Consider the following 21,807-nt stretch of genomic DNA (forward strand, 5'->3'; position numbering starts at 1 on the left):
CGCCTTAGGCGGCGGTCCGGGTCAACGCGACGCTCTCGTTGCCGTTCTCAATTCAAAGAGGGACCCGGCAGGGGTGCCCGCTGTCGCTCTTTTGTTTGCGCTCTATATGGAGCCCATTGCGCAGCGTCTTCGTGATAACCCTCAGATCATGGGAGTGAAGTTTGGGTGAGTTGAGGATATCATTTAATTGTACGCGGATGATGTGATTCTTACCATGGTGGAACCCGCGACCTATCTGCCTGCACTAATGGAGATATTAGATGAATTTGTACGGGTCTCGGGATTCCGGATGAATATGTTAAAGTCGCAGGCCATGAGCAGGTTTACTAGTGCCGAGCATGAAAGAGATCTGAAGGCCCGATTTAACTTTATATGGTCTTCCTCAAAACTCCCGTACTTGGGGATTGATTTAGGGTCCACTGTTGCTCGTACGGCGACGTTGAATTACACGAAAATGATTCGGGAGGTGCAGCGCGACCTAGAGACCTGGGGGAGACTTAAACTGTCTTGGCTGGGTAGGGTGGCGGCGTTGAAGATGACCATCCTACCACGCGTTCTGTATTTTCCAGGCACTTCCGGTGGCGCCCGCCCCACGGACGATAGCAACCCTCTAAACAGCGGTTCTAAAATTTATTTGGGAGGGAAAGGCGACGCGGTTACCACGTCGGGTGTTGTATAGCCCTAAGCATGAGGGAGGATTGTCGGTCCCCTGCCTTCTACAATACTTTCAGGCATCACAATTGCATTTTTTTTATTAGAATGGAGTCGCCCGTCTTCCGAGAAGCATTGGTGTTTCATGGACAAATCGGTTGTGGGTTCCCATATATGGAAGGAGCCCTGGCTCTGGCGCCGTCACAGAGCGCGGGGGTTGTATGCGTCCCCGATCACAGAAGTGTCAATGAGGATGTGGGATGTGGTAGCTAGCAGATTGGGCTTGACGACATTCCCGTCCCCAATGACTTCCTTAGATGCGAACCCTGATTTTGGCCCGGGCCTGAAACGGGAGGCACTACGCCGCTAGTATGATGGGGGCTGCAAAAGGGTAGGATACCTTTTCGATGAGCAGGGGGTGATCTCCTTTGAACAGATGAGGGAGGCATATGGCTTAATGGAGGCAGACAAGATGATGTATTACCAAATACGACATTGGGCCATGTTGCCAGCCAATAGAGCATTAATAGATGGGCCGTTAACACCGTTTGAAAAATGGATCTTAGTGAAAAAGGATGATAAGCGGGTGATTTCGGAGCTTTACGGTCTCCTAAGGGGGGCAGCCCGTTCGCCTAAGACTAAGGGTCAGCTGAGGTGGGAGAGGGAACTGGAGAGGGAGCTTTCTGATGAGGAATGGGAGGGCATCTTTTACAGGACTCACCACACGGCTTACAATGCGGCAGGCACAGAGATAGCCTATAAGGTGGCCTCCTATTGGTACTACACTCCAGCAAGGATTCATGCTTGGGATCCCACTAAGTCTAGCCTTTGTTGGAGGGGGTGCGGGGGCAGAGGGTCGCTTGTGCATTTACTATGGCATTGCCCTAAGCTTCATCGTTACTGGGAGAATATTATAGACACTATTGACGCGGCGTTTGATACTCAGATCCCCAGATTTCCTGCGTATACTTTGCTGGGCCTGCCTAACCCACTTACTTTCCCCCTGAGACCACTGAAGGGACGGCAGATGGCCTTGGCCTTGAATGCGGCACTGCAGCTGCTGTTGGCCATGTGGGGGACTGACAAGATCCCGACAGTAACATCATGGCTCCATAAGCTGTGGTTCATTCTCGCTATGGAAAAGCTTACTTTGGCTTCACAGCAGCGCACTGGCGACTTTAAGGAACTTTGGCAACCATTCTTACAAATACTATCCACGGAATTCACAGAATTGACATGTCTGGCCTACTTGAGGGTGCTGGAGTTGAATTGAGCGAAAGGGAGTGAGTGAGCAGTAGAGATTTAAACGGAGGACCAATATCACATGGGAACAAGGCTTGGGATCGAGTAATGACTGTATCACGTGCCAGTAGCAGGGAAACAAAGTTAAAGTTTTGTTCATGTTTATTGTCACTATACATGGAGCATGCCTTATACCACGACAACTGTACTATTTTGATGCACTGCATATGTGATGTTTATAATTGAAAATAATAATAAACAGATTTGATCCATAAAAATGTGAATGTTGGTTGCCCAATTGGACCTCAAGCTAGAAGACGACTTGGAGTGTTGGAGAGAATTGTGGAAGTATCTAGGTACACTGAGGGTTCTGAAGGCTCTTATTAAGGATACATGCATGGACCTTGTGGTTTAATGGATTATTGGGATTTACACCTGAAAAGCTACCCCGGGCCTCAACTTTGTTTTTTTGAGAAAGTAAAGCTGCACTTGCTGATTTGGTGATTGAAGTGTAAACTATATTTTTGTGTTACTGCCCAGCCATTTGAAATCTGTTAAAAAAATATAATTAAAAAATGTTGGTCAAAGCTGATGCTTCACAAGGCACCAGTGGTCTTGTTCCCTTTTAGCCACAGACCTTCATGTCTTCACAAATTGACCATCCTAGAGCTGAGACTCAGGTGTTCATGTGAGTCTGTACAAGCGAGGGAGAGGACTGACCTCTAAGTACAGTCTCAGTAGCTATAGTGATAGACTCTCCAAGAGGCGGCCAGGCGTTCAAAAGGGCCTCTGCTGTCAGCGTAGTTTTTGTTGATGTTTATTATGGGTCAGAGGACACAAGCAGCACAACTCAGTTGCTCCACAAGTTTATAACTTATAATTAAACTGTAAACTTATGGCTGAGCTGGTTTATATTATTATTCTTAATGATAGCTAAAGTGTGGCTATTTAACATAAAGTAAATACACGTTGCATTTTAGGTAAGGCTCATCTATCTGACGATGTCCTTTTGGCATGCCCATCTGTAGATCGAGACAGGTTTACTGACATGGTTTCGAAATAAAACTAAACAGATGTTAATCACTTGCCTTTTCTTTTGCTATAGCTCTTATCTCTGGTCACATTCTCAACCATGACGTCCACAATGACATCCAAGGGGACCGTGTGATTGGTGGAAATGAAGCCGTGAGGAACAGTTATAAATGGCAGGTAAGCACACTGGAGGTATTTCAAAGCAAGTGGGCATATGGAAATTTTGTATTGCCTTTTGGTGCATTAGGTTGATGAGTTCCGTCTTGAAGGCGCCTAAGCATTGGTTTTTAGCTGCTCAAGGTCTGGTTGGTAGGCACCATATTTGAGACTCATGGAAGGGGTGGGATGATGTTCACCTGTGAAATGTCCAAACAGGATGTCATAATGTGTTTTCAGTTTGGATGAGGAGGGCTATCATGCAATGATCTAGGTAGACTACTTTCTTCCCTAGGTCTTTTTATGTGGTGCAAACTTGACTTAGGAGCATTACAGCGTTTTACAAGAGCATCAGATTGCATTACACAATTGCTTTTTAGCCACTAGAAGATTCAGTGATTTGCTCAGACTTAAAGGATGTAGCCGAGGGTCAGGACTCGAACTGGGTTCCCTTGTTCCAAGATCAGGAGCTCTGGCCATTACCCTACATCTACCCCCAATTTGGTAGTGTGATAATATTTAAATGAGCAGTGATGTCTGTTAAGAAAGTTGCCAACTAGAGATACAAGCAGCACAGAGTTTTAGGATAGGTTCTTTCAAACAAATCCTATGATTATATTGTGCTCTGTTTCGACATACCCTCATGTATTGTGTTAAGTTGACAAGTGGCTGCTGTGCAATATTGCTTTGTGTTTCAATAATTGTATATCTTTGAATATAGGTCTCCCTCCAAATAGCCCATTATGGAGATCCTGAGTTCTGGTCTCACACGTGTGGTGGAACACTCATTTCTTCAAACTGGGTCTTGTCCGCTGCCCACTGTGTTGGCTTGTAAGTAATAGATTTTTGGAAAACATTCTTTGTGATTGCTGCTGCTGATTAGTGTTGCTAAGAAAGGTATGTGTTTCCATTGAAAAGGCATAGCTGCACTGAAAAGGTGTCATTTTCACACAACCCAAATGGCACCCTCAGCTGCTTTGCTTCACTCTGTGTTGGTGGGGGTGGAGTTACATGGCTCTGAAATGAGCAGATCACAGATATCACCCTCAGGCTGGCGGTCGGGGACTCATAATCCCCAGGGCAGCGGTGCTTGCGCCGCTGCCCTGGGGATTATGACCGCCAGGCGGAATCCTGGCGGAATATTGGAGGGGCCGGCAGTATGGCCATGGCAATTGCGCCACGGTCATAATTGCTGGCGGAACACCACCAGCCTGTTGGCGGTGTTACCGCCGGCCGCCAGGGTCGTAATGACCCCCTATGTGTAGGAAAGTGCTATTCTTGTTTGGTCACCCTCACACCTTTTCCTCCAATAGCTGATGGTTATGACTCTGAAAGTGCATTGAGACCTGCTAACCAAGCTGCAGTGCCAGTGCTCACTCCCTAAACATAATGCATATGAACTGGTAACCCCAACTGGCAAGGACATTAACCCTTTTATAAGTCCCTGGTACATGGTACCAGTGGTACCTAGGGCATAGAATTTAAAGGGGTCACCAGGGCATGAAAAATTGTTTGTGCCACTCTGAGTGACCCTTTTAAGTATATGACAGTGGGCTCTCATTGCAGTCTGCATGGACAGTGCAAACTGCTCAGTCTCAACTTTGCCATCACCATGAGTGGCAAAGCCAATGCACTATTTTTAATATAAGTCAGTGACCCTTAAGGTAGGCCTCCTAAGCCTAGGAGGTGGGCTGCATTATATTAAAGGTGTGGACATATAGGTGTAAGCTTATGTGTCCTTATAGTAGCCCCCTTCCATCAGAGGCTACTGTAAGGATCATGGTGCATAGGATAACATGGGCTGACACCTTGACCTCTCAAGGTTTCCAGCTCCATTATGGTTCCACTGAAATATATCATGTTTGGTATCAAACACCTTGTCTTTTGAAACCTTGTGTATCAAACACCTTGTCTTTTTAAACTTGCTGCCAAAGTAATATTTAATGTGGCATGCACCCAGTTGGCTACCTTAGAGGTTGTCCACCTGGTTGCCTCAGTATTTCCAGTACCCTAGCTGACAGCTGCTGAGTCCAAGACAGGAATCTAACCCACTGCCAGGGGGTGTGAACACTCCCAGGATTCAGAAACAAAGGCCTGCCTGAGAAAGAGGTGCCACCTCCCTCCTTGGCTGGATGGCTAGTGAAGTGGCACATCAAGGGCTGATTCAAAGGCTGATATGCAAACAGCCTGTCACCAAGAAGAGGAAAAAGCCATGCCCCTGCCCCCAGCTACATTTGCAGGAGGCATACAACCCCAGAAGGCTAGCCCAATGCCTAGAGGGGGGCTACCTGGTCTGTGCACCCAATGAGGTGTTCTGCCAATTTTAGAGTGTCAGAACAGAGGCTTCAGGGTTGCAAAAATTGACACACTCTACCAGATGTGGTCACCTCAAGGGTAGGTTAGCCACTGGGACAAGTAGCCCATTGGCCACTAGCCTTCACACCCCTAACACCCCTAAATCCAGGATGTAAGGGGCACCCCTAGCACCAGAACCTCAGATCTGATGAACCTACAAAAGGACAACAGAAGAGACCAGTGCTTGCAACAATAGGCCCTTCACAAACCAAAGGCACTATAAGGTGTACCTGTGACAACGCTCCAGGAACTGCCCTGCAACAACTCATTCTGGACTACGGAAGAAAGGGAAACCACTCTACAACCCAAAGACGGTTTCAGAACTCCCTAGAACTAGAAGTACTACTTCCCTGTAGCCACCAGGAAAAATCACGCTCTGAACCAAAGAGTTACTGACCATTGGGCCTGCCAAAGGATCACTGAAAACCAGATAGTCTGATGCATTGTGAGAGACGTAGTCTTGACCTCCCCGAAGTTTCAGATGGCTACCACTCTTTCAGGGACCCTGGGACATCGAAGTATTTATCTGCTCTATAGGCTGCAACTAAACCTTGTTGGTGACCAGCCTGGCTACCACATACTTTAATCGATGCTTTGACTCAAGGGAACTCCAGAACATCTTTGACCTGTCACCTCAGTAGCCCCTCAGTCGAGTCATGCCATCCCCTTCCTCACCAGCACTGTCAAAGTAGCAAATTCAGCAAACACTGTACTCCAGTTCAGCACCAAGGAGAGCCCCTGCATCTGGGCCGTACAAGCAGCTAAAAATATACTCACTATCCTGACCTGGTTCCAGGGCCAGCCTCACCTCAACTCTCAGGGGTTTCTGTGAACTTGATTTGCAAGTGGATGTTTGCCACAAGTGCCTTTTCCCATTGACTGCAATAATAATGTTTTAGCAGTATTTAAATGCACTGATTCATTTTTGTTTCAAAAAATTCATAACTCCGATTATACTTACTAATTGGCTTTGTTTTGGCATCTAAAATTTTATAAAAATCTACTCTATTTTTATAAATTGGTGTTGGATTTCTTTTGAGTTGTGTCATGTACTTATCATCCATGCTTGTACTCTGAAATGCTTAACACATATTACTCTAAGTAAAGCCTGACTGCTCTGTGCCACTCTGCCATTACTGAGCTAGGGATTTATTAGTGTGAATCCAAAGGATCCAGTTTGGAATATTGTGAGAGTATTACACAATGAAACCTAACCAGCTTCACTGCATAATATTCCACTTTCCTACACTATTAAACATCAAGCACACACCACTGCACCGTGGTGCAAATGCTGTGTGGGGCACTAGGCAGCCCGTTAGTGTACCAGTGCAGGAGATAGCAGCAGCAGTTGGGTATTTTTAATAAATAGAGCTCTGCGCTGACTTATAACTATTGTACAACTCAGTGCAGCAACTTTGGTTGCTACTCTCCATTGCGCTAAAGATTTATAAATCTGCCCCCCCCCCAGTTATTCACAGCTTGATTGACTCCAAACTCATCTTCTGTTGTAACCATTTTAATCTTGCTCCACATCATCATAAACATCTAAATAAATCATATCTGTATTTTGGCACTAGAGTTCTTACTGCCTTCATTCTCTGTCCAAGTTTATACCCCCTAACCTCTTCGTTTTGTAGATGGTCTGACCAAACTGTGAATTTTAATCCATCTGCTTTAAAGCTCAAAGACACACACAGACGTTCCTAGGTTCCCAGCTTTCCTATAAATGGGTCCCTCTGTACTCTCTGACTTTCATGAACTATTTATTCCCCACCCACACCATTTGGGATTGAGCTCATCAACACTTTTACCACCAAGACTTTTAAAACTAGTCCTTCTGCTTCCTCAGGGATTATGTTTATGTGCAAACTGTAATGCCATACCAGGTTTCTCATTGGCTTGCATCTTTATACCAAAAGTAACTAATGTGCTTCCATTTTAGCTTGTGTCTTAGTTGCTGACACCTCTAAATTTTGAGTCTTTAGATATAAATCATACAGATACTTGTCTACAAACACACATGCCACATGGATCCCTTTTAAATGTTGGTCATTCCCATCAAATCTAGATATAATATCTCCATATTTCCTTCTGAGCCCTCTCTAGGGCTACCTCAAGCAACACCTCCTTTTCTTTGTTGGTCTGTCCCCTTAATGCATCAAGCCCAGCTACACCAAAACCTCATCCTCATCAAGGCACGCAAAGTCATCCGCTACTCGAGTCCCATTTTGACCTCTGTCTCAGTGTTGACCCCCACCTTTAACATAGCTTCACTGTTCCTGAAGTGGTTCAGGAGTGAAAATAAAAAGGATATTACAGGTGCCACAGTGTTTTCAAGGTTTTGCAGAGTACCTTGAATTTTCATGAGAATGCCTCCAGTGGATGACTAACAGCTTACCAGAAAATTCAAAAAAGTGCACACAGTACCTGCATGCACTCTAGCTCTCATTCCAGCCACCTCTCATCCTAAGCTGGAGTGGGAATATGACCACGCCCATTTATAGTCCCAGTGCCCCCATTCCTTCTTTCCATAATAAAGGTTTATTTTAATGCTGAAAGATATATTGAATCACTAATGAGCTTTTAAACGTTTTATATGAGTATCTGCTGTTCCTTATGCTGTCTTCAAGAAACGTCATGGAGGAGATATTACAATTGTCAATGCTGGACTTCAAATGCTTAGTTGAGCCCTCATTATCTGATGAGTTGCTCTTTGTAGTTGGTCCTGCTTTTGATGGCATCACTTCTCAAGCCTCCAGACTGTCTTTGGGGGGGGACAGGTGTAGACCCTCTCTTAGGCTTTTCCTCCAAAAGGGAGGCGAAGCCTGCATATTCCCCCTCCACCCTCACTGGAATCTTGATTTTAGGGGTGGTGGGAGTTAAAGAGTGGGGATGAAGAGAAATTATATGTTCTACTCTGGGAAATGTGGTTTCTATGCTGGGTTGAAAATGTCCTTCTAGACACAACCCTTGTTGTGCAAATGAAAGGAGTTGAAAACCTTCTAATGCACCTGTCAAATCACGTTCTTTTAGTCTAGTATCCCAGGGTCAGAAGAGATGGAAAGAAGAGGATATTCTGGACTATAGATAGCTACTCCAATTAGCACATGATTTCAGGGTGTATATTAGATGCTGCAAAACAGAGTTTGTTAGCGCAATGTTGGCACAAGTGTCTTGGATGCTTTTAAACCTTACACTCGGGAAAAGCTACTTGCTGTGGCATCCATGGCTCACCAGTCAGTAGAAAGTATTCAAGCAGTTGGAGAAGGATATTAACCGCTTCTGTGCCCCGGACGAGGTGATCTTGAGACCACGTCGTCCGGCTATGGGCTTCCGGCGCTCCCCCTGATGGCCGAGCACCCCCCTCCCCTGGGCAGAGATGGAAGGGGACTCGCTTCCCCTTCCACCCCCACCCCCTGTGACCCCCGTGGCATCTAATGACATCAGCGTGCTTTCGCGCGCTGACCTCATCAGAGGCCTTCCCCTCGGTGCTGGAAGCTCAGCTTCCAGCACCCTATCGAAGGAGAAATGCAAAAGCATTTCTCCTCCGATCACGTGGAGGGGGCAGATAGGCATGAAAGGAGAGGGAATGCTTTTCCTCTCCTTTCATGTCTCTCTGAGCATTTCTGCTGCCCGATCGCGATGCGATCGGGCAGCAGAAATGCCACTAGACACCAGGGAATTTTTTTATTTGCTTGTATTTGAAATAAGGGCCGTTCCTCGGGGGGCAAATTATTTCTAGGCCATTTTTGCCCCCCCTGGGGGCAGATCGGCCTAAAACTATTAGGCCGATCTGCCCCCGGGGGGAGGGGGGAGAAATCCACTAGACACCAGGGACCATTTTATTTATTGTTTTGTTTGGAGAGCGACCCCTTGGGCAAGGGTCGCTCCCGGGGGGGACAAATTATTATTAGGCCATTTCTGAAACCACTAGACACCAGGGATTTTTTGTTGTACTTGCGCAGAAGGGGAATGGCCACTTGGGCAAGGGCCACCCCCCAGGGGGGCAAATTACTTTTAGGAAATTTCTGCCCGTTCTGGGGGAAGATCGGCCTACAATTATTAGGCCGATCTGCCCCCAGGGGGTGCAGAAAACCACTAGACACATGGAATATATATTTTTTTGTTTATTTTTATTTTTTTATGTTTGGGGAGCCACCCCTGGGGCAAGGGTCACTCCCAGGGGGGAAAAATTATAATTAGGCCCTTTCTGCCCCCCTTTGGGGCAGATCGGCCTTGCGATCTGTCCCCACGGGGGGCAGAAACCACAAGACACCAGGGATTTGTCTTTTTTGTTTTTGTTCTTGCGCATAAGGGGAGTGGCCCCTCGGGCAAGGGCCGCTCCCCAGGGGGGCAAATTACTTTTAGGCCATTGGCCTAAAATTATTTGGCCGATCTGCCTCCAGGGTGGGGGGGGGGGGGGGCAGAAAACCACTAGAAACCAGGGATACAATTTTTTTGTTTTATTTTAATCTTTTATGTTTGGGGAGCGACCCCTTGGGCAAGGGTTGCTCCCGGAGGGGAAATTATTATTAGGCCATTTCTGCCCCCCACGAGGGCAGATCGGCCCTGTGATCGGCCCCCAGGGGGGGCAGAAACCACTTGACACCAGGGATTTTTTTTTTTTTATACTTGCACATAAGGGGAGTGGCCCCTTGGGCAAGGGCCGCTCCCCAGGGGGGAAATCATTTTTAGCCCATTTCTGCCCCCCCTGGGGGCAGATCGACCTATTTTTGTTGGTCCAATCTGCCCCCAAAGGGGGCAGAAACCTCTAGACACCATGGATTGGTGTGTGTTTATGTGTGTGTTTTGTTTTAGGGGGGGCTGCCTCTTGGGCAAGGGTCGCTCACCATGGGGGCACATTACTGTTGGCCATAACTGCCCCCCTTGGGGGCAGATTGGCCCATTTTTGAAAGGGCCATCTGCCCCCAAGGGGGGCAGAAAGCCCACCAGAGACCAGGGAAGATTTTTGGCCATACCCCCACCCCAAATAAATGGGGCCAAAGTTGTTCTGCCCAACAGTGAGCAGATTGGGCAATTACCCCCGATCCACACCCTGGGGGGACAGAAAGTCCACTAGATGCCAGGGAATAAAAACAATAAAAGAAAATATTGGGGTGGTGGCTACCAACCACTATGGGCCTGGTTATGTCCCCACCCGAACTGAAGGGGCTAACAGTCATTCAGCTCTACCCCGCACAATAAAACATCTTATCCCATGGCAAGCAAGAGGACATTGGATTATTTTTGGTTTTTCTTTTACATTTGGGCCATGAGAGCTTGGTAACTCTCAAAATCTTCCCACTAGGAATGGTGAGGCCTGCACTTTTTTTTTACTTTGGGAAGCTGCCATGTAGAAAAATCCACAAGACCTAGACACATCTGAAAACTAAACATCTAGTTGATTCCAGGGTGGTGTGCTTCACATGCACCCCGCACAATTTCCTTACCCAAAATGCCCTGCAAACCTTCAACTTTGCTGGAAAGCACACATTTTTCCCACATTTGTTTGATGGAACCTTCCGGAATCTGCAGAAATCCACAAAATTCCTACCACCCAGCATTATCTCATCCATACTGATAAAATTTCAGCTGCACTTGTCAGCCTAAAAATGTTTTTTTTCAAACTGCCCTTTTGGACCCACTTTGGTTCCCCCTCAATTTCGACATGTTTTTGGCTCTTCCATGTCACAAAACTTGGCCCACCCACACAAGTGAGGTACCATTTTTATCGGGAGACTTGGGGGAAAGCTGGGTGGAAGGAAATTTGTGGTTCCTCTCAGATTCCAGAACTTTCTGTCACAGAAATGTGAGGAAAAAGTGCTTTTTTAGCCACATTTTGAGGTTTGCAAAGGATTCTGGGTAACAGAACCTTGTGAGAGCCTGACAAATCACCCCGTCTTGGATTCCCCTAGTTCTCTAGTTTAAAAAAATGCATAGGTTTGGTAGGTTTCCCTAGGTGGCGGCTGAGCTAGAGTCCAAAATCCACAGGTAGGCACTTTGCAAAAAACACCTCTGTTTTCCTTGAGAAAATGTGAAGTGTCCACTTTGTGTTTTGGGGCATTTCCTGTTGCGGGCACTAGGCCTACCCACACAAGTGAGGTACCATTTTTATCAGGAGACTTGGAGGAACATAGAATACCAAAACAAGTGTTATTGCCCCTGGTCTTTCTCTACATTTTTTCCTTCCAAATATAAGACAGTGTGTAAAAAAGACGTCTATTTGAGAAATGCCCTGTAATTCACATGCTAGTATGGGCAACCCAGAATTCAGAGATGTGCAAATAACCACTGCTCCTCAACACCTTATCTTGTGCCCATTTTGGAAATACAAAGGTTTTCTTGATACCTATGTTTGACTCTCTATATTTCAGCAAATGAATTGCTGTATACCCGGTATAGAATGAAAACCCACTGCAAGATGCAGCTCATTTATTGGCTCTGGGTACCTAGGGTTCTTGATGAACCTACAAGCCCTATAAATCCCCGCAACCAGAAGAGTCCAGAAGACGTAACGGTATATTGCTTTCAAAAATCTGACATTGCTGGAAAAAGTTACAGAGAAAAATGACTGTTTTTTTACCTCAATTTCAATATGTTTGTATTTCAGTTGTTATTTTCTGCAGGAAACTCTTGTAGTATCTACACAAATTACCCATTGCTGAATTCAGAATTTTGTCCACTTTACAGAAGTGTTTAGGTTTCTGGGATCCAGCACTGGTTTAACACCCATTTCTGTCACTGACTGGGAGGAGGATGAAAGCACTAAAAATCGTAAAAATGGGGAATGTCCCTGTAAAATGCCCAAAATTGTGTTGAAAAATAGTGTTTTCCGATTCAAGTCTGCCTGTTCCTGAAAGCTGGAAAGATGCTGATTTTAGCACTGCTAACCCTTTGTTGATACCAATTTCAGGGAAAAAAACCACAAGCCTTCTTCTGCAGCCCTTTTTTCCAATTTAAAAAAAGAAAACGAAATTGTCACTGTATTTTGGCTAATTTCTTGGTTTCCCTCAGGGGAACACACAAAGTCTGGGTACCTCTAGAATCCCTAGGATGTTGCAAAACAATGACGCAAATTTGGCGTGCGTAGCTTATGTGGACAAAAAGTTATGAGGGTCTAAGCGCGCCCTGCCCCAATTATCCCAAAAAAGGCCTGGCACCTGAGGGGGAAAAGGCCTGGCAGCGAAGGGGTTAAGGCAATAAAAACATAAATGGCAGGGCTACCGAACGATAGAATGAGAAAGTACACCACCAAAGTATGTTGGTTACTTAAAGAAGAACCTCATTTTACACTAGATACATTTACAACAGCAAATTTGGAGGCTAGCAAAATTAGACATTTTTAAAAAGTAGGAAGACCATATGCCATCTTGGCTTGGAAGAGTATGGCGAAGAGAACCAGCAGCAGAACTAAGACAATCCATAGAGAGGTGGTGCAGCTGAGATTTGGCTGTTACCTTTAACGTCACAATGTTGGTCTATACATGACATTATAATGTACGAATGTATAACAAGCTAATTGTAAAATGGTGCACTAAAAATCTTTATTAAGGTGCATTCACTGGAGTAGAGTAACAAAATGTGTGTGGTATAACCATATTAATTGAAATGTAACCATTTATTATGATTTTCTATTAATCCTGATATAAATAGGGAGCAGTTACTCTTGCAACCATAATACATTTCATAATAGATGTGCACTAAATATCATAGGTCAAAATTGTAGTTCCCCATCGTATTTATTTACATGTGTTAACAAGTGGGGGGGTGTGGCCTGGGACCGATGAAGCTGCATGCCTGAAGCGGTGGTCCCAGCAGCCATTGGAGGACCTTAGGTATCCTGTTGATTTGTCTGCCCTGAAAGCAGAACCGAGGAGCGTCGAGGGGCCCTGAGGCACTGGGGCACAGACACTCATACTTTTTAGGGGCTCGGGGAGCCCCACGACACCGCGCGGAGTCTCCGAACTCCAGACCACCATAGGACAAAATGGCGGCCGCAAGTCGCGGAGGGTGGAAGCTGCGGTGACTGCGCTGTGCATGGGAGCACAGACCTGAATTGGGTGCGACCCGGACGCGCCGACGGGCAGGTGGCCCTAGCGCTGTGTGCTGCAGAGCCGGCCGCACCCCCTCCCAGTACAGTCGAGGTTCATCTGAAGACTGCTTTGGGGTAAGTGGGGGCCGTGCTTGGGGGTGTATGAGCGGGAGGCTCGGCCCTTTTCCACACGCCAGCCCCCACGAAGCAGACACGGCAGCGGGGATTACCATTGGCGGCCCTCTCCTCCTCAGTAATAGGTGGATACTGGGGACGAAAGGGGGGGCAATAACACCCCTATCTCAGTGGAATCACCCCTTAACACTTGACTCATCATAGCAGAGCACCGCGGTAGACCCTAATAATGAAGCTCTCCTAGACCCAGGCAAAATCAGGCATTACAAGAAATGCGAGAAGAAGTGGACGTAGCAGCACTTATGAGTGGAGGAAGACCTGTTTCGACTCACTCCTCCAAGGCCCTCTCTGATTATGACTCTAATTTTGGTAGTGCATCCTTCTCATCTCAAGTAACTTCTGTCAGCAGGGCTAAGGTAACACTGGGATCTTCAGAGGATATCATTTGAGCACTGTACACATTTGTGTTGATGAGCTTGAGGTGCAATCTCACAAAAGGAATATAACAGTCTGTTTATTCTATTGAACAGTGAAGGATGACCTGTCGGCGTTCTGTGGGTCGTAGGGGAAGAGAGTCTGCTACCAACCCAGGAGGGCTCACTGTGGGAACCCCTGGCCCATGGGTCCTCCACCTATCCGCACATCATAACGGCCCGTCGCAAACACAGGTGTGGCCAGATAGCAATGCTGCTGAAACATGACTCTGGCTGATTGGGCGCCCGATGGCATGCCAGGATGTTGGCTCTTGGTCCTTGGTGTGTCACCCTACCTACTTAATGTTAGTTACTGCTTTAACATTTTGGACAGGGATAGTTCTAGATGCCGGTCCTGGGGAGAGGGAGTTGGAGTATGGGGTTATAGTTACATGTTTTATAGATTGTTTGCTTCAAGCAATGTGACATCCGAAGTATTAGAAATTATGATACGCACTTCCTTGATGGTTCACTCCACACAGCTATGGGGGGTGGTGGTACCTTTGCTTTCCACACTCATACACTATGGATCCCTCCTTGACCTACAAAATAATTACCTGGAATGTCAGAGGTCTGAACAGCATGCATAAAAGATATAAGGTCTATAGTCAGCTTAAAAGAAGAGGGGTCCATGTGGCCATAATACAGGAAACACACCTATTAGAATAGGAGGTTAAAGCCCTAACGAGGAGATGGCGCGGGCAAATATATGCAACAACCTATTCAGCCTTCGCTAGAGGTGCCCTAATATCGGTGCGCTCTGGGGTGCCCTTTCAGAAGACGCACAAAATTTTAGATAGGGAGGGGCAGTATGTCCTGGTGACTGGGAGACTAGAGGGCAGAGATATAACGATTGGGGCCATTTATGCACCAAACCAGGAGCAGGGAGCTTTTCTTGCAGCACTTTCCCGGGATCTGGGACCCTACCTCGTGTAGGCAACCTTGATAGGGGGAGACTTTAACTGTATTGCAGACCCTAAGTTAAATAGATCGCACCCCCGCCCCGTTCTCCAACTACTAAAGTGGCTAGATTGTTCTCTGAAGGGCAGCCACAGTGGGGTTTTATTGATAGTTGGAAACACCTCCACCCTACAGACAGAGATTACTCTTTTCACTCCTCCTTACACAACCTACATGTCCGTTTAGACACGTCTATCGCCTCCCCTGAGGTAAACAGCGTAGTGGAAGCAGCGGAATACCTATGCCGCACAATCTCAAGTCATAATCCCCTGTTGTGGTCGCTGGCTTGGACTAGAGAAAAAACGTGTATACCAAATTGGCGTTTCAGAGCGGAAATGCTTGAGATTGACGCCTTCAAACACTCGATATCGGCTGCAATAGGGGATTTCTTTGGTCATAACACGGGAACAGCATCATCTCACGCAATTGCGTGGGAGACATTTAAAACGGTCATTAGGGGTAAATGTATAGCGGAGAAAGTAGGGGTTCATAAGACCCTGGAACAAGACATCCAGACATATGAAGGCTCCCTTAGAGATATTGAACATCGTAGACCAAATAACCCAGAGCTGGCCCCCCTTCTCACAGATGCTAGAGAAAAAGTTGCAACGGCAACAGAGCAGTTGAGCCGTTTTGATTATAAAAGGTATTGATCTAAATGGCACGCAGAGGGAGATAGGGCGGGATCGCTGTCGGCATGGCTTGCGGCTCCACCGAGACTCCAAGCCTTGGTAATGGAGAATGAGGACTCTTCAGAATGCCCTCTATATGGGCAGAGTGAAATAAATGCTAGGTTTACTAGATATCATTCTCTATTTTATGCCCCCACCTGCAGAGGCTTTGACCCCAGCACAGCTAAAGGACTTAGATCACCTTGGCCTCCCACGGCTGGGGGAGGAGGACCGGCCAGCCCTCGCAGAACCAATCACAGCTGTGGATATTAAAGCTGCAGTGAAAACTATGGCTAGGGGGGAGGTACCAAGGGCGGATGGACTCCCAGTGGAGTTTTATGATGCATACTTGGAGCAGTTGTCCCCACATCTCTGTGCCCTCTACAAGCAGGCGAGGGAGAGGGGATCACTGCCTCAGTCCACGAATGAAGCCATAATGATACCACTCCTGAAACCTGGCAGACCGGCAGTGGATGTGTGCTCATAGCGCTCCTTGTCCATGCTTAACATGGACTATAAAATACTTAGCCGAATACTGGCTGCCCGACTCTTACCCCATATGATGACACTAATTCATAGGGCCCAGTCTGGGTTTGTCCCCCAGCACAGCACAGCGCAGAATATAAGACGGCTGGTCTCGATCCTACACTGTAAGTCCCCAGCCTTACAGAATGCAGAAATTATTGCAGTAGATATTGCGAAAGCTTTTGATACCATTAGGTGGGATTTTGTGGAGCAGGTAATGCTGAGACTGGGACTGGGGCAAGACTTTATCCGATGGATGCATCTGCTCTACACAAATCCCATAGCACGGGTACGCACAGGCAGAACAGTATCAGAACCACAGCTTATTGGCAGGGGCACCAGACAGGGTTGCCCCCTGTCACCCCTGCTCTTTGCGATTGCGTTGGAGCTGCTTGCGTGAATAGCAAGATCACGAACCTGTTTTAAAGGGCTCTGGGTTGAGACGCAGGAGCACCACATTGCGCTCTATGCGGATGACATGCTGCTCTTCCTAGGAGATATGGAAGCCGGTCTGCCGGGAGCGATGGCAATGCTGGAGCGATTCGGAGATGCATCCGGTCTGCGTATAAATTGGCAGAAATCTCACATCTTTCCCCTAGTAGAAGGGCCCGAGGTTGACCACTTCTACATTTCGCTATCTAGGAGTCAACATATACCATAAGTTGGAAGACTTATTAGAGGGGAATGTGCATCAGGCAGTTAGGAAAATGAGAACCAACATTCAGTTTTGGAAAACACTTCCACTGTCGGTGACAGGAAGAGTATCGCTGATAAAAATGGTAGTATTGCCCAGACTGTTGTACTATTTTTCCACCCTCCCATTGGTTGTCCCAAAATCAGTATTCAGAGACATTAATACCATGGTGACTGGTTTCGTATGGGAGTGAGGCAGACACAGACTGGCTTTAAGTACACTCCAGAGACCAACATCTGAAGGGGGATTGGCCTCACCAAACATGGAAATATATTATTGGGCATGTCATCTGCAATGCCTGGCAAGATCACTACATGAGGAACAAGAGGAGCGGGGCACACAACGTAATACGGGTCGGTCTCTCCACACCCGCCTGAACGTATTATTGAACCCCAGGGGGAGACATGAGCTGCTCCCACAAATATTGCATACTATGCGAGTGTGTTGGGGACGTAGTCTACAGCGCACATGAACCACGCTCCCGTACGCACCGGAAATACCAATAAAAGGTTTGATCCACATGCCGGGGAAGCGGGCCCTAACTGGGGTCATGAAACTAGCGACATATAATAATGCAGTACTGGGGGACCTGTTTCATAATGGGGAATTACGCACCTTCGCTGAGTTAAGGGAGCGATCAGATGTCCCCCAGGAATGTTTCTCTTATATAATGCAATTATTAGGATTATACAGAGATCATGGAAGGCAGGATCCCATGAGCCGACTATACATGACGGTTGCCGGATTATTTGCACACGGGGGGAGAGAGAGGAGCGATATCAGCCCTTTATAGGGCCTTACATAAAGACACTTCCTTTCCTTTTGATAAACTTCGTCTGACATGGCAGACAGAATTGGGGGCACCTATAGATGAGCAGAGATGGGCCAGAATTACTACACACAGTAACTAGGAATGCTCGCTTCAAATTGATTAACCTTTATATTTATCACAGAGCGTATCTTACCGCCATAAAGTAGCAAAAATGTGCGTATCTGGAGGTGGAGGTTGTCGCCGCTGCTCAGAACCGGAGGCAGGAATAGAGCACAAGTTCTGGAGCTGTCCAAAAATCATGCCTTTCTGGGAGGAGGTGTTCCGGAGTCTGACTGTGGTTACAGATAGAAGTCTAGAACGGTCCCCCTTAGTAGCACTACTGGGGGATTTTCCCCGCCCTCAAGCGAAAAAAACAACCAATAGATATATTGACCTAGCATTAATTCTGGCTAAAAGAGAGATCATGACACACTGGAAGGACACCAGGGGCCCTCATACACAAATATGGCAGAATGCAGTGATAAAACGGGCAGAGGCAGAGGGAAGCATATTTCACCGAGAGGCAGCACGGGGATGTGGGTCTCGGGACATAGCAAGACAATGGGACACCTTGTTAGATAGCCTCAAGCATCCAAGTGATACAATATCGAACAAATCGCGGTCAGTCTCTGGAACAGATCCTGATGAAGACCCTAATTCATAAGTGTACATATAACCGACTCTACTCAGGTTTCTCATCTGAAAGGACCATGCTGATCAAGGAATGACCTATTGTATGCTGGGACGAACATGGGGGGAGAGAACCGGGGAAGGGTAATGTTTGTCACCTCTTGGAGATGTATGTTCTTTTTCTACTTGTAAACTAATAAAATATATTTTTTTTTAAATGTGTTAACAAGTCATTTCGCTCTGCATTTACTGCAACATGAAGTTTTAACTTGAGTTATTATTGACACATTTATAACTGAAAGTTTAAATGGTCTGATCAATCTGAATAAAGTGTGCAATTTGGATACTATTTAGTTTACCCATGCTAGAGCTGATAGGCCCCAGCCTCATAAAATGTTGGAAATTGTTTTTTTATGCTAACATGTCATTTCTTTCACGGGGTGTTAGCTTGGAAATAGATGTGCTATTGTTTTACTCATAGAAAGCCTGAGAAAGCAACCTTGAGTACGGTACACAGAGAGATTAAGAATGCGAAGACTACCCCTAGTCATATTGTTGGAAAATCGTACAGGACACCAAGAGTGGATACCTTCCCAGGATGGTCTTGGGAACTTTCAAGCATGTTACAGATGCCCCTGCCCAGCACCCTCTCAATGTTCACTGTCTGCGTTGCAGACAGTGAACATTGAGAGTGTGCTGGTGAGCCCTGCGGCTCTATTATGAGCCAGAGACAATGCTGTATCCTGTTTCTCGCTAGGCGGGTGGGCGGAAACTGAGGTTTCCACCTGCCGACCTAGTGGGAACCTCCTAATAGGTCCGGCGGGATGGTCCTGTCCGTGGTTTGGCAGAAGTGTTGTTGTTATTATTTTGTATAGCTGTAATCCAGTGTTTAATCTGCTTAATGTTGATTAGATTGGGTTTCTTTCAGAGGTTCGGACACCAAATGGTGTTACTGTACCTTTACACTCTGATTTTGAGAATTGTCTTTATTAACCTGAGTATTAATTTGTAATAAAACCCTTTAACTTTATTTCCAATTTGGGTTTTCATTGTGTAGCCATACTGGTCATACTATAAATTAAATATTAATTGATTCCATGCTTAATTGATTTTTACCCCCTGCTAGGGTGAAAAGATTTGTCGACCTCATTTTAGAGCATGTCAAATTGCTCCATCAGAGGCCAGTAGTACATTGACAGAATAAGTGGGAGAGATAGCAGAATCTTTAGTGTACTTTTTCTACGCTAGATGCAAAAATGAGTTAATTTATAAGATCCTGTCTCTGTGTAGTTGGTTGACAGATGTGTGTCTCCAGACTTTAACCTCAGAGAAAGATATAGCTGAGAAAAAAATTGAGGGAGTCAATAATAATGCAGACATCAGGCATGGCTGAAGGTCAAGATGGTCTGCCCTCAAAACTTAATGACTGGCCAGATAGGTCTGTATTTATTAACTAAGTTAACTATTAATTGGAAGTTCCATCCTTGCCCGACATCATGTTCGAAGCCAGTTGGTCTTCTGGTCTCACAGCTACATCATCAGAAAACACAGCATCAGCGAACCTGACTGAAACATGAATTACAACATAGGGCCTGATATATGTTTTGACAAACGGCCCACTGTTCCACCGTGAGATGGAGTAAATACCTCCATCCCGATTACGGAGGGACTGCCAGTCAAATTAAGAAGAGGGCGCTAAGCAGGGGGTCAGTTATAATACATAGGCAGGAACCGCCGGTTCCAGCAAATGCATATTGCTGTTTGGTATAGGGATCCCAAAACGGGACTTTTTTCTCCACTTGCAATGGAAGACATCGTCCATGGTGGAGTGTGCATTATTTGATTTTTACTGTCCGTCATCTCCAGGGTTTGCCTGGTAGTGACAGACAGTAAAAAAAAGGCCACATGTCTGCCCATCCTTATTGGGTGGTCGGACATGACGTAATTTCTACCGTGGCCCTTTCTCCTTCAGGCTGTCATAGAGGTTTGGCTATGGCAGTGACAGAGTAGTCACCATAATAGCCAAATCAAAGGTTCACCCTAATTTAGGTTGGGCTGTTGTGATGGAGTGTACAAACCATCAGCATTTAAATCAAGCTCATAGTTACAAAAAAGAAATAGAGTGAGAAAAAAAGTTGAAAAGCTTTTAACAATCTTCTATTTGTAAAGTACACATATAAAGAAGTAGGTTCAGTCAAAAGTATTATTTTTTCTTGGAAATATGTTATTTTGAGAATTGGTTTATCTCCAATTAATCAATACATCTAAAATGGCTTTTAAAATGTGTTTGTTTTCATTGAAATTATACAAAGAGTTACTTTTTTCTATTTTAGTGCTTTATGGGAAATGCTTGAATTTCATTGTAAGCATTTTCATTTTGGGTAATATATTTCCTTGTGTTACATACAAGTCAATGCCTAGTGATGGATGACCTCAAGCAGATTGTCCCACACTCTCTGGAGCCTCAGGTTTGTAGATACTATTCAGGATACATAGGCATAAGCACTCAGACCCAGACTTTCGATAAACAGGGACACGAAGAGGAAAGAATTGAAAACACTGGACTTTTGGCTGTACTACCCCCACCCCCCCCAAAAAAAACCAGATGAAATGTAATTAATGAAAGCTGCCTGAAAGGTCATCAGGCAATCAAAAACATGGACAAAGAGGGAGCCAGGTACGATCTGGAGCAGGTAGCAAGAAGCTTAAAACATGTAAAGTTAACAGGCAATGTGCAACGGCAGACCGTGACTCCTTGTACTATCCCAGGAGCACATATCTCAGACACCATCTTGGAATAGGGCTTACCTGCATCAGGGAAACCACCGCTCACCACCATCTTGGATTGAAAAGATTTCTGGGTATTACTTGGTAAATACCTAGCGTTCACCTACGCTGACCTCAAAGGTGCCATTTTGTGATGTCCCTAAACGTCAGTACAAGTTTCTCCAGGACATATAAAAACTTTGTAGATGCTGTTAATGTTACCACTGAATCCCACAGTAGCCCACAATGCAAACTTCTCTATCAACTTATCTACCTGTTCAGATGTACCCTGGGAGATCCTTGACAATAGAACCAGTAATTAGATTACTGTTGTATCTTATTATGACTGCTTTCTATCTAAGTGTGGGAACTGTGCATAATGCCATTTTGTGTTTTGTCTTCCCCTTCACTTTTTCTGTCTTGTCTCGCCAATTCCTCTACAAAGCAAGCCACATTGTCTTCCTTTTTCTGGTTATTACATGCAACCCAGTCCCTTTCCTTGGCTTGTTTGCCATCCCAGAGTGTGTAATTAATAGGGCAACAGCCAGCCTTATCTCTGGATATTCTAGGTCACCCTGTTTCTTTCACTTCCCCATTATCCAAGTATAGTGAATTAGTAGTGTATCATTCTGTTCACCACTACTGTGATCTTGATTCTGCTCAATGTTTGCTAC

At 45.8% G+C, this 21,807-nt stretch overlaps 1 protein-coding gene across 1 annotated transcript in view; it reads left to right on the plus strand.

The window, feature by feature from the left end:
- Positions 1–21,807, plus strand: part of LOC138261752 (elastase-1-like) — a 146,348-nt gene that overhangs the window by 55,377 nt on the left and 69,164 nt on the right. Inside the window, exons 2-3 of the mRNA XM_069211075.1 lie at positions 2,999–3,102; positions 3,803–3,912. Of these exons, the coding sequence (XP_069067176.1) occupies positions 2,999–3,102; positions 3,803–3,912 (214 nt within the window). The remainder of the gene's footprint in view (positions 1–2,998; positions 3,103–3,802; positions 3,913–21,807) is intronic.

The sequence above is a fragment of the Pleurodeles waltl genome, chromosome 10 (assembly GCF_031143425.1).
Source record: "Pleurodeles waltl isolate 20211129_DDA chromosome 10, aPleWal1.hap1.20221129, whole genome shotgun sequence".
Lineage (NCBI taxonomy): Eukaryota > Metazoa > Chordata > Amphibia > Caudata > Salamandridae > Pleurodeles > Pleurodeles waltl.